This window comes from Rhopilema esculentum, chromosome 16 (genome assembly GCF_057945365.1).
Source record: "Rhopilema esculentum isolate cy_ngs chromosome 16, ASM5794536v1, whole genome shotgun sequence".
NCBI lineage: Eukaryota > Metazoa > Cnidaria > Scyphozoa > Rhizostomeae > Rhizostomatidae > Rhopilema > Rhopilema esculentum.
In genome coordinates, this window is record NC_142830.1 from 1,072,067 (window position 1) to 1,085,115 (window position 13,049).

At 33.7% G+C, this 13,049-nt stretch overlaps 1 protein-coding gene across 1 annotated transcript in view; it reads right to left on the reverse strand.

The window, feature by feature from the left end:
• Window positions 1-13,049, reverse strand: part of LOC135682601 (uncharacterized) — a 52,448-nt gene extending 39,399 nt beyond the window's left edge. Inside the window, exons 1-6 of the mRNA XM_065197561.2 lie at window positions 12,457-13,049; window positions 9,950-10,057; window positions 9,276-9,382; window positions 6,227-6,281; window positions 5,744-5,913; window positions 2,944-3,080 (exon numbers count right to left, since the gene is read on the reverse strand). Of these exons, the coding sequence (XP_065053633.2) occupies window positions 2,944-3,080; window positions 5,744-5,913; window positions 6,227-6,281; window positions 9,276-9,382; window positions 9,950-10,057; window positions 12,457-12,682 (803 nt within the window). The 5' untranslated portion in view covers window positions 12,683-13,049. The remainder of the gene's footprint in view (window positions 1-2,943; window positions 3,081-5,743; window positions 5,914-6,226; window positions 6,282-9,275; window positions 9,383-9,949; window positions 10,058-12,456) is intronic.

Consider the following 13,049-nt stretch of genomic DNA (forward strand, 5'->3'; position numbering starts at 1 on the left):
GAAGCCCTTCTGTTATGCTGTGAAACTTTGAAAAACCAGCCACATTATCATGATTTTTTACAATTTTTTTAGAAAAAAAGCAACAACATGTAATTTCATGTTATTTAAAGTAAGAAATGTTTATCCATTTAGATTTTATCCAGTTGTATCAGATAAAAATCTTCTTTACTTTACGAAGGGGTTTAAAGGGCTCAGGCTTATAACATATTTTATAGTCGTGCGAGTGCAAATCTGAATTTCAAAGGATTGTGAACCTCTTCTGCTACCGTGTGACATTTCTTGTTCTTACCAAGAATAATCTCGTTAAAATGCCGAGGAAAAGGGTTAGCCTGCATAGGAATCCCACAGATCGGCTAAAATATAATACGAGTGTTATACAATTTTTAAAGCAATAATTCTATAAAGATTAATACTAAAGTTGAAGTAGAGTGATCGCATGCAGCATAACTCTCACTGTCATTTCACAGATACAGGGGTAATTCTACGTCAAATTGGTTGTCATATTCAAAATCTACACTACCTAAATGTAAAGTGTAAAGGATCATCTTAAAAAAAAGCAAACAGAAGCACTTTAACAGCGACTTTGGTTGACAACCAACGCAACAGAGACAGTCAGTCAATGGACATCTATAGCCATAAGAGAAGATAGAAAGGCCCTTGAATGATACTGCGGTATTCCTGAATATTTCGACTCATTTAAAGTAACAGGAAATTTTGAGATAAGCTAACTGCTGTGATGACTACATTTTCCTTCTACTGGAATAAAAAACAAAGATTTCCTGGACAAGTGGCTTTGCGACTTACGCATGTTACTATTAAATCGATCTTCAGTTAAGACTTCCTCAAACGAGCGATTTCATCAATGACTCACGAGGTTTTTAATTACTGATTAAGAGAAGAGAGAAAACAAAGAGAAAAGCAACAACAGCAACTAACAACAATTACAGCAGCAACAACAACAACAAGAACCACATGGACAACAAAGTAGTTTCTGCGTCATCGGATGCTGGGTTGCCATTTTGTCCTTTTGAATTTTGGCCGCATGTTGAAAGCCACAAAATACAAAGGAAACGAAAATTTTTGCAGAGAATATAATCTACAATTTGTCACAATAATCTCAAAATTGCAAATAACGAAGCAAAAAACAAAGTAAAAGATAACAGAAAATTGAAACTGAAAGCATTTATAACAAACAAAGCCAATTTTGATTACACTATTACTCCAAAGAATGAGCCCAAAATGTAGTTTTTTTGTATACAGGGCTGGAAAATGCCCGGCCGGAAATTGTTGCTGTTTGCCAGGCAATTTTTAGAGTAAAATCTCCATTGCTTGATTATAGTATGAACATTAAATTTATGTTACTCTCTTTCTACGGAACGCTGTCTTCTTGTGATATACATACACACTGTATAATTTTTGTTCTGCACTACTAACAAAAAACGAAGATTAGCTTTAAAAATACAATCATCTGGTACTATCAGCGTCTATTATACCAAATTTCCGACAATTCTGACATGATTTTGAGCTACTAATCAAATTAAAGCAAGCTAAAGCAAAGTTCATTTCTCTCTTTACATTAGCCATTCTAGATAAGTAAAAACACTTAAAGACAGCCAGTCTTGTTACGTCAATTGTATTGAAAGTGAACATGCCTCAAAACCAGTGTAGATGTGTGCATTGTTTTTCATACTTTTCTATTGGCATTTGCATACATTTTTCATCGCTTGCTTTATAGAATGTAAGCGTTTTTGGATTACACCTTTGCCTCTAGCACCACCCCGATTTTAACCATTGAAAAATAAAATAGTGTTTTTACATGTTGTATGAACTACTAGCTTTGATGATAAAAATGAGCAGCAAACATGAAACTAAAAGCAAGATGTAGTATTAAATCAATTCTTCAATAGTATCTAGTTTGCTAGTAATGATATGAAATTAAATAAAAGTTATTTTTGGCTTTCAGATCTACTAACTTTAACCTTGAAAACAAACTATGAGAATGTTCAATCAAATTCTCCTTGTTCTCATCTAGTACAGCAGAAACAAAATTATTGCTGTTCGAAAACAAATCAAGCAACTTAAAATATCACTTTCAGTTGCTGAAAACTTTGTCGAAGCTTCGCAGGAAATCTTGAATTTTTTATTTTGCTGCCAGGAAGAAAAATCTTTTTTCAAGCCCTGTTTGTATATTTTGTTTGGCTGGCCGAATTTGGCCGAGAAGGGTAAAACATTTTGCTGCCAACAATTCTAAGCACCTAGAAATCCTGATCCAATGAATTGTAATTTTATTCCGTGAGAGCTTTTCTGAACTCTGAATTATCAAAAAACAAAAAATTCCTACGTAAACTGCATTCATGGCACGGACCACAACAGATGATGGAGGCCAAGGGCCTTACGTCTCCACTTTAGTTTGCGGTGTATTGCTTGACGGGACACAACTTTGGCACCACTACTAAATGATGGACTGCTACCCTTGATTGTTTTTGAAGAAAGACTTACTTGGCGGCAATACATGCGATTTTATCTTTCCATAAAATATTTTGTCGTCGTACACTATACGATATTTACAGCAACCTAATTTTACGCAGTTGAGATGTTTCAGCGCCAGATTTTTTGGATATATGTAATGAAGCATGCCACCAAGAAACAAGTATTGATTTTGATTCTTATTTGATTCTTGATGCAAAAAATCAATAATTCCATCATCTTCGACTTGGTTGATGAAGTCCGAGTTGCAGGCGTGTCAATAGATCTATGAATCCAAGGTTTTCTTTCCTGCCATCTCAATTTCCCCCTTTATTAGGTTCGTCCCATAACAGCTAGGGTTGAAAATGAATAACGATTTTTTGTCATCAGATGTCGAATTTAAAATAATAGTAACCAATGTGGATCTTCTTTAACATAATGGTTAAAAAGATAAATTGAAAACGAACTGAAACTCACTTGTTATATCCACAACTGTCCATAATTGTGCATAATGGAAACGATACTTTTCCGAGAAATTTGCTAAACCTTGTACCAGATTTGTTCCGAATTTCAACTTCAAGAAAATCAGCAGGAGTGGCATGGAAGACAAAAACCTAGAGATGAAGGAGACAGATTAGATATGTCAATATGGAAATCGCTTCTTGTTTAGCCAAAGATACTTAGCTTCAGACATTTCTAAGAAACAGAAATATCCTATTACCCAGCATTAATGCCAATAGGTCTATATATAATTTTATACGACTTTGAATTTTGCAACTGAAAAACATAACCGTATACTGACCCATGGGCCTATAAATTGTGTTACTGTGCATTAAACTCCGGGGCACAATGAGAGCTGTTTGTGGCAGAAGAGACTACAGGAGGGGAAATGGTTCTCTATCCCAAATAGTTCGCTATAGCCTGCGGTTCTCTATAGCAAATGGTTCTCTATAGCCTGCGGTTCTCTATAGCAAATGGTTCTCTATAGCATGCGGTTCTCTATAGCAAATGATTCTCTATACCAAATGGTTCTCTATTGCCTGCGGTTCTCTATATCAAATGGTTCTCTATAGCCTGCGGTTCTCTATAGCAAATGGTTCTCTATAGCCTGCGGTTCTCTATAGCATATGGTTCTCTATAGCCTGCGGTTCTCTATAGCATATGGTTCTCTATAGTATGTGGTCCTCTACAGTATGTGGTTCTCTATAGTATGCGGTTCACAGGGTCCCATGTAAATACGTTTTCAAGGGAATAGATGCATATCTTAAAAAACAGAAGGTATAGTCAAAGAAATTGTCGAAAGAGAAAACATCATTTGATTATGAAGTATCCTTTAGTCTTTGACATCCTTGCCTGAAATGGGAAGTCTCTCGCTTAACCAGCGAACACGCCAACGGGCCAGGGTAAACGCCAATGGGACATTACACAATGTTAGCTTATATGCAAAGTAACAAATATCCTTAAAAACCCAGAAAGTAATCCAAGTGCTTACAGGATCTGTTTAATATATTACCATAGACATCCAGAAATCACGGTGTCTGTGTCAGAATCGATTTCAAAGCAGATGAAAAAGACAAGTTTACAAAATTAGGTACGATTTCGATCTTGTATAAAACTAACATTACATTTTTCAGTTGCATTTATAAAGATCCAAACAAATGTTGTTTACAAAGGTACGGACCAAGCACTGGTTGAGGGCGGATTTTGGTTGCGTCAAAGAGACAAAACCTAGTTGGGTTGCCAGAATCCTCATTTCGGCACAACTTCTAACGGTTAAAGGTATTTACGCTTTGGCAGATGAGTTTGCAACCAGAATTCATTTTCATTTGAAATTATTTAGGCATGGTAGCCTTTCAGAAGGCCGTGTTAAAAAATTCACAAATTAAAATTCTACTAAAACAAATAATAAAAAAGGAAACTAATTACAATTATATAAACTTAAGTCTTTATCTTGAAATTAAGGGAAAAATGCATTAGGAAAAAATAGCAAATTTTGAAAACAAACACAAAATTTTTAATGCTAAAATTCTATTTTTCCTAGTACAATTTTACCTTAATTTCAAGTCACATTATATTTTAAAACAAGCAAGCAAATATGTAAGCTAAAGATCTACCGAATCGCTTATATTAGATTTTTCCAAAACATATAGAAATCCCACTGTCACTGTGTAGAAGGGACCAAAACAGTAAATATTTCACCTTCTGATCCATTTACACTTAACCCCCCCCCCACCCCCCACCCCCATTCTTTGGTCGATATTATGCAACCTAAAGCCTTTTAACACCAAAGCTTGATATTGGCGTCTATTTCTTATTTCATGGTTTAACTGCATATTCTGTTTCCCTTTCTCATAAAAAGTTCAGCAATCATTTAAAGCTATATTTTATATCAGAGTTAACTGTTTCTATTGCCTGGGACAAATTCACTCTACAAATCAGGGAATAGTTCTCTAAAAGTGAAGCTTCTATTTCCGATTTCTTCTAAACAAGAAACAACTAGGTTTTTAACATAACATTTTTATCTATCTTTGTTTAAAGTCGAATATATGGAAAATGCAAAGCCAACCAGAACTTGATGATTTTTTTTTGTCAATACTGAACATACAGAATGGCCAAAGTGTCTGAGAATAATACTATGATGGTCCTTGGATACAATGTGATAAAGAGAAAATGCTTTTAAGAATACAGTCAAAACCAGATTTTTCGGATTTTAAAGGGAAATCCGGCAATTAGGTAAGGGATTTTTTTGGTAAAGATTTTTTTAAAGATTAATAGGACAAAATATGAAGCTAGAAAAATGAAAAGGAAAAAATTGATAATATATCCAACAGTATTCTGGCCTGACAACAATAAGCAGTTTTGTACCTGTCTTGTTCCGTAATTTCATCGTTTCATCACAGAACATAATCAAATGGAAATAAATCCATACTTCTAAATAATGTGTTTTCTATATAATTTATATATATACAAGAAACTCCTTCCAAAAAAGACATACAAAACTCAATTACTTGGAAAGGAAGGGATTTGGTACAAAATTATACTATTTGCAAGCAGAGCCTGGAAAAATCTGTCAACTCAGGAAATCTTTGCACATTGTCTCAGTGAAAATAAACATGCTAGTAAAAAATCCAATGGTTGGTTGGAAAAAAAACTCTATAAAATCAGTGTATATCTGGTATACTCCTTAAATAGAATATTCTGTAACAGAACCATGCCCACCATGGTAAGGTAGAAAACTTTGCACTTCCTATACCAAGATAAATATTTCATGAAATACCTCATTTTTCCAGCATGGATTTACTGTGCTATTTTGCGGAACAGTTTTCGCTTGCTGACCATGATACTTCTGAATGACAGCCAGACCGCGGAATCGTGGAACAATACACATACGGACATAAGGATTCGGTTTACCAAAAAATCCTTTTTTCAGATCCTTTGCACTCAATCCTAAATTATAAAAAAGGATAATGAATATAAATGAAATAAATCAACTGCCAGCATTTGAAACAAATTCATGAAAAATTGATGAAATGCATTTATCTAAAACGTTTTTTACTGCGATTGGTAAAGGGGAAAGTGATTGTGATCTTCGGTTGTTGACGAGACATAAAGCTTTAAAGTAGAACTAAAGTTATCAACAGGAGTCCTCTTTTTAAATCCTCTGGTAACTCTGTGTAATTCGAGCTCTTTGGGGGGGGGGGAGTAAAATTGTACCTGATACCTGATACCTAAAAATGGATACCTAAGATGCTCTACATACCTGAGATGGATACCACCAACAGGCTGTCTACACCTATGCTGCCTAATGATGGCATCTAGAAAAAAATTCAAACATTATATAATACCAAAAAACAGAGACAAGGCTTAGGCAGCTGTATTCTGAAATAAATTCTCTGCTTTGGAAATTAAAATGAACCACTCTAGTTTTTGGAAAACGGTACTTTTTATTAATGATTATGAGAAAACAATTTATTCAACGATAGAAATTCAGCATGCTTGCTGATTTGGCATAGGTGCTTCACAGACCAACGTGGGTTAACACCAGTTTGAGAAATCACCCCTTTAAATCTAGGTTTGCATTTAGAATTGCCATCATAAAAGCTGAGCTGGTTATAGGCATGGTTTGCTGGCCAAATATTACTCGAATTTTGATAATCAAAATTTTTTGTTTTCTCAGTAGGTCTTCAAAAGGCTAGGCAACAATTATTCATATCCCTAATATTCGATTAACCATGGGCATACAATATTCTTAAGATGCTCCTTTAAATAGTTTTTCTTGATAAATAATATATAATAATAGTATATAATTTCTCCTTATGACACTTGGCTGACAAAAAATGCCTGACAAAACAAACAGCAATCTGATATTGAATGTGCTAGTTGCAAGCAAAGTTTATTTCTAAGGGAACTGTATTTTCATTAGAAACAAGTCTAAATTTGTTTCATTAGGACATGGTAAACATTCATATAAAATGAACTTAAATGAGTATCAGTCTTAAAGGAAACTAGCAATCATTCATATTTCAAATCTAAACTCACACCTTAGGCACATATGTCCCAATCAAAATAAATTATTGATTACACAATTCTGATGAGAAAGCGCTGATGACATAAACTTTGACATTGCAAAGTTTTGCTTCCTTAGATCTAGGTAAATTGGACAATATACATGTCACATTTATTTTACAAAAAACAACTTTCAAGAAGACTTTTAAGACAAAGAGTACATAATTAAAAAGAAAATGTCAATGGTGCATTGTTTAAAGGGAATGGATTATCAGAAACAGGACAGAATGCTTCCTTCAGCCACTTGCTTAAAAAATGAAAAAACGTCTGACAATTTCTTGTAGGATGCTTGCCAAGACCTTGCCAAGTAAAAAGTGAGTTAATAAGTTAAATGGACTGAATTTGTTAGTGTATCCAATCATTTGAGTTTGTTGGTGTAGCCAAAAATGAACTAATCCCTTCTTTAAATCCCAATTTTAACTAAGTCCAAAGCCTTCTAACACCCTTCTATTAACCAATGGAGTTTTCTGTGAGATTGTTATTGTCTCATGTCAAACTTTCTCTCTGTATGTTGAACCCAACTTGCAACAATATTTATTCTATACATATGTTACCCAAGATTTATAAAAATCATAAACAATATTTCATGGCTCTGCACAGTCTTGGAAATCCAGAAGCCTCTAGTTGCCAAACAAATTTCTAACTCTTTGCTGTGATTTCTTAAAAACTGTTTTAGAAAGACGGTCCATTTAGAATTCAGATTCAAAATACATACTTTAAAGGAACTTGACATAAGACAAACTTCTTACCAAAAGCCTTACTTTTGATATAAAACTTAACTTTAAGCTGTAATTCATTTGTTATATTCATTGTATTTAACGGGTCTAAACTCATCTGCATCATTATTTTATTGCAGAAAATTTTAATGGATTTTCCAGCTGCATTTTTCTTATTGAAATGACTTATTTTTTAACCTTCTGCCACCCTTAAGCTTTTCTATTCCATTTAAGAGAAATTCAATTTTCTTTGTTAAAAAAACTAAGAGCTTGATGATAGGCTTCACATTTCACATTATTGTCTTGCCATTTATGCTGTGGCCAATCACAAAGAGTTTCATCTGCATTCCTTCATTATAAAATCAAAATACATTCGCATTGAAACAGTAGATGGAAAGTGGTTTGAAATTTCAAAGCTATTTTTATTCAATATTCTAGAACTTATCCGGGAAGCTTTAGATGACACAAGAGGAATCAAAGTAAATGGTGTCACAATAACTAATATTAGATATGCAGACGACACGATCATCATCGCAGAAACAGAACATGATCTCCAAGTAATGATAACAAGATTAAATGAAACATGCTAGATCTACCGGATGGAATTAAATGCTAAAAAGACCAAAGTAATGGTCATCGAAAAATTTCCAGCAACAAAAATCCAAATAAAATCAGGAGAGACTGTTTTAGAACAAGTAAAAAGCTACTGATATCTAGGGTCACAAGAGGATGGACGCTGCACAGACGAAATAAGAAAAAGGACAGCAATGGCTAAGATTGCATTCCAACGAAATGAAGAATTGTTCAACAGTAACATCAACAGGAAAACGAAAATGAACCTCCTGAAAACATATGTCTGGTCTGTTTTTACTTATGGATGCAAAGCATGGACTATTGGAAAATAAATGATGGACAAGATTCGGGCATTCGAGATGTGGTGTTATAGAAGATTGTGGAAGATCAGGTGGACAGATAGGGTTTCCAACTAAGAAGTGTTACGAAGAATGAATGTAACCCCTATGCTTCTTACCATCATAGCAAAGAGAAAAGCTGCACTCTTTGGTCATGTAGCAAGAGGATCAAATGGAGCAGTTTTTTTTACATTATCTAGGGGAACATTGAAGGAAAAAGATTTAGCGGTAGGCAAAGAAGGACTTGGGTGGACAATGTTAAAGAATGGGTAAACATCCAGAACTATGGTATCCTGAAAAGTAGGTGTAGTGACAGGGTTTGTTGGAGGACCATGGTTAGCAACCTATGGATCACGTAGAAGCTACCTGGAATGAATGAATGAATTCTAGTGCTGAATTCATTATACTATCATTTAAACAAACAACTTAGTTTTGGAAGTCGCAAACAAAAATAAACAAATTGCTCATTTTCAAATCATAAAGGAAGACATATAATGAAATTATTGATGGCACAAAGTGTGGTAGTGAATGAGTGTTGATTAATGTTAAACCCTAGAGCTTTTTCCTCTCAAAAGGAATGAGTTATCTCTATTAGAAAATATAAGATCAAACTCACCCTTTTGGGTAGCAGTGACAGAGGAACATCAATTGAGAATGATTGGCTTGTTGCCAAGACCTTTCCCGTCGGTCCATGGAAATACTTGAAACAGCAATAATTAATGGCTAAAAAGGAGAACAACAAATTTAATAAACTATTTAAATATAGCTATATTCATTAAATAATTCACTAAGATACCAACTAGAATTTATTTTCTCAAAACATACTTAGAAGCACATACTTAGAAGTTAAACTAAAAAATTGATTATCAATGAGGTTTAGCGTGTTTCAAGTCGAGTAGTGAGCAAAAATTAATATATACAATAAAAGAAACTTTGTATAAGAATGAAATATAAGTATGATATTGCGAGCATGACCATTTCGAGGTTTCGACGTTTTGACCTGATAAAGAGTTATGCTTCAAACGACATACTTAGATTTAGTTCTTGTACAAAGTCTTGTACTGTATGGATTTTATAATAAAAAATTATCATAACAAATGAATTTCTAGCTTCTATGCATAGTTATGTAATTGTTTTATTCCTTTTTCAAAAAATTCAATGTTGATAACCCTATTCAAAAAAATTATATTCTTTTATACCCACTAGATTCATACTCATACAAAAAAACAACTAAATAAATGATCCTTAACCATTACATATAAATATAAGGCTTTTAAAAATCATGCTCACCAGATTGAAAGCCCAAATCTTTTGGGACACTCCAGATCACAGAACCATGCTTATTTTTCCCAATTCCTCTGGTTCTTGTGTCCAATGGAGTATCTGATGTTGCTCCATCTATAATAGGAAAAAATTTATAGTGAAATGGTTTTTCATGCTTGCAATTGCCTTAAAATGTTTCCATAAATGAAAATTTCCATACACATATTTCAAAACTTTCACAACAAATTAACTTTAGTTCCTTAACACAGTTGAAAACTTTCACAACAAATTATCTGGTTCAGTTACCTTATAAAGACATGACCTTGTGGAGAGATTAGTTGTCTTTGAGTTGCCTTATGGAGACATTAGAAATCATGAATTCAGAATATTTCTTGCAAATATAGCAGGGTGAGAATAAAATTAAAATTGGCAAAAGACAAGGAAACAGTGAAATACATTGAGCAGGCTTCTCTGGCAAAAAAATTGTTGCAGGCAGAAAAATCCCCCTTAGACCAGTGCAAGGTGCCAAAGCATTTGCCTTTGAATATAAGCTTATCAGCCATTCCATAGAAATGACACATATTGATGAAAAAAAATATTTTGGAATTTGAATGTGAAAAGTTGATTTCTTAGTGGTAAAATACCTTGCTTAAGCATATTTATGATTTCATTTCCCGAAAATTGCTGATAATGGGCGTGGCTATGGTTATACCTGACCTTACTATTGCTAAAGGTCATTGATAGACACTTGTACCATTTTAAAAAAAAGCTCTCATTATTAAATCCAAAATAGCTCTCATTATTAAAAATCTTAGATAAATCCAAGTCAAAACAACATAGGACTGTTCATATTTATCATTTTTCTAATTTTACTGTTTTGAGATGATCATGAAGTGTTTTGCAAATATGTGACAAAAATTTACAGAAAAACAAGGCACAGACACATTAAAGATTATAAAATCAGATTATAAAGTCCTAAAATTAATTTAGTATGACAAAGACAGACAATGCAAAGCTGATTTTAAAGGGCTGTAATGGGTGCAGAGTAAATTGTGCTATATATCAAGAAGGAAAAGCTAAACAGTAAAATGTGTTAAAACTTGACTAAATAGCAAAGGAAAATAATGCAACACTTTCAATAGATTCAGACTTTGAGAAATGCAGCTTAAAGATGAAATTTACCAGTATGTCGACAATTTATCAATAAAATCAGTGATAAATTGACATATTTGACAAAATCAGTGCAGTAGACAATCCATTAAAAAAAAGGGTCTGGTTACATAATGACAAAATCAGTACATTTGATTTTGTCAAATATGTCAATTTATCATTGATTTTATCAATGGATTCAAGTTAAAGAACCACTATGTCTTTTTGAATTAAATTCAATGTGACATTATGAATATTTTGATTAGAATGCCAGTAGCCCAATTTCAATTTTCATTTCCAAAAAGATATTTTACCTTGAAGCTGTGGTGTACATGAAATATGACACCACATGATGATTGGCTCACAAAACAGAAATTAGGATAACAATTTTTTTCTTTTGCATCAGACAACTCCAGAGTAGACACATGGATAACAATTGGAAATTGTTTTTATCTATTTAACATAACAAGCTCTTTATTCCAGTAGTTTTAAAATTTGCAATATCATAACAGAGAAAACTGATGGTGATGATGATCTAGCTAGCTGAACAAAGTCATAGCACACCCAAGATGCTAAAAGCCATAGTGCTAAAAGTGCACCTAAAAACTAGAGAGATTAAGGTTAATCTGGAAACACCTGAGGTGGAGGGGACTGGATACTTTTTAAAACAATTCAAATCATTACGGATTTATGTATGTAGCTTTGTGCAAATCTATAAACTAATGTGGCACATTACAGGAAGGGAATATTTGACAGCTGTACATGAATGTATATTATAAGTTCTTGTTTAAAATCATTAGAGTCAAGACAACTGCAATAATTCTAGCCCTTGGCAAATAGTCAAAGAGACTTGGTTATCGTCAAGAGATCACCCTGGGTATTGAAAAAGATTATCATCTAAAACGGTACCAATTCGCTCCTTAGGCCAGTTTTGCTGTTCAATGAATAGGCTTCTATGTAATACAAACAGCAAATAAACAACAATTCTAAATTGTTTCCAAGATTTCTTCACGTCAAATTTTAACTTTTTCACTTTACATATAAGTACATATAAGTGACATGATCCACAGAAATGCCGGCTTTTGTGTGTAAACAACACAAAATTTCCAATTTTTGGGTTGTAAATGGCACAACAATACCAAACTTTTACACTAAAAATGTCATAAAACATCTTCATTAGACTGATAATTTCCGAAAACAAAGCATGCACAACAAAAAACCAAGAATTCACGTGGAGCAAAGCGTACCGACTGATTCCTGACTTTCAACAGGAACTACAGGAGGATCACCTTCTAAAATGCATTTCACTTAGGCCATAAGCATAGTCGACAGAAGGGCATCCAGAAAAAACCTGCTTTAAACGTAAGGACGACAAAAGGGCATACCTTCATAAAACAATCCAATCCAATTGTTCTCATTTAAATTTTCGTTAATATTCCAAGATAACACAATTTTATCTCCAACTGTGATATGGGTTTGGCTGACTTTCAGGAAAGTGTGGTTGGCATCGAATGACGGTGAATGTAGGCTCGCCTCACTGAAGGCACGACGCAAGTTATTTGGATCTCTCGATAAACTTGTCAGAGAACGGTATCGCAATAGCCGGACCATAGCTAGCTGCCACAAATAATAATGGAAAGTGACATAAACATCTTAAACTGGCAGATTCTTAGCATAAATATACGCTGTTGGACATCTCGGCAAAGAACTGTCAGACTCAGGCGCCGGCCAAGTTGAAGGAAGAAATTACAACTTCAGCTTTATCGAAATTGTGCCGACCATGAAAAATTAAATGTTAATTTTATGTAGCGCTGAGTTCACTTTATCCAATTTATCGAATTCTCGTTTTAAAAGATAAATTTCCTCCTTTGCTGCACGGTTTCACTAGAGTAATCAAAATCTCTTCCCAGGTATGTTACCATAGAGCGCCATTTCAAGAAGTCTAATAAACATCCGCCATACAACCCAGTCAACAGAA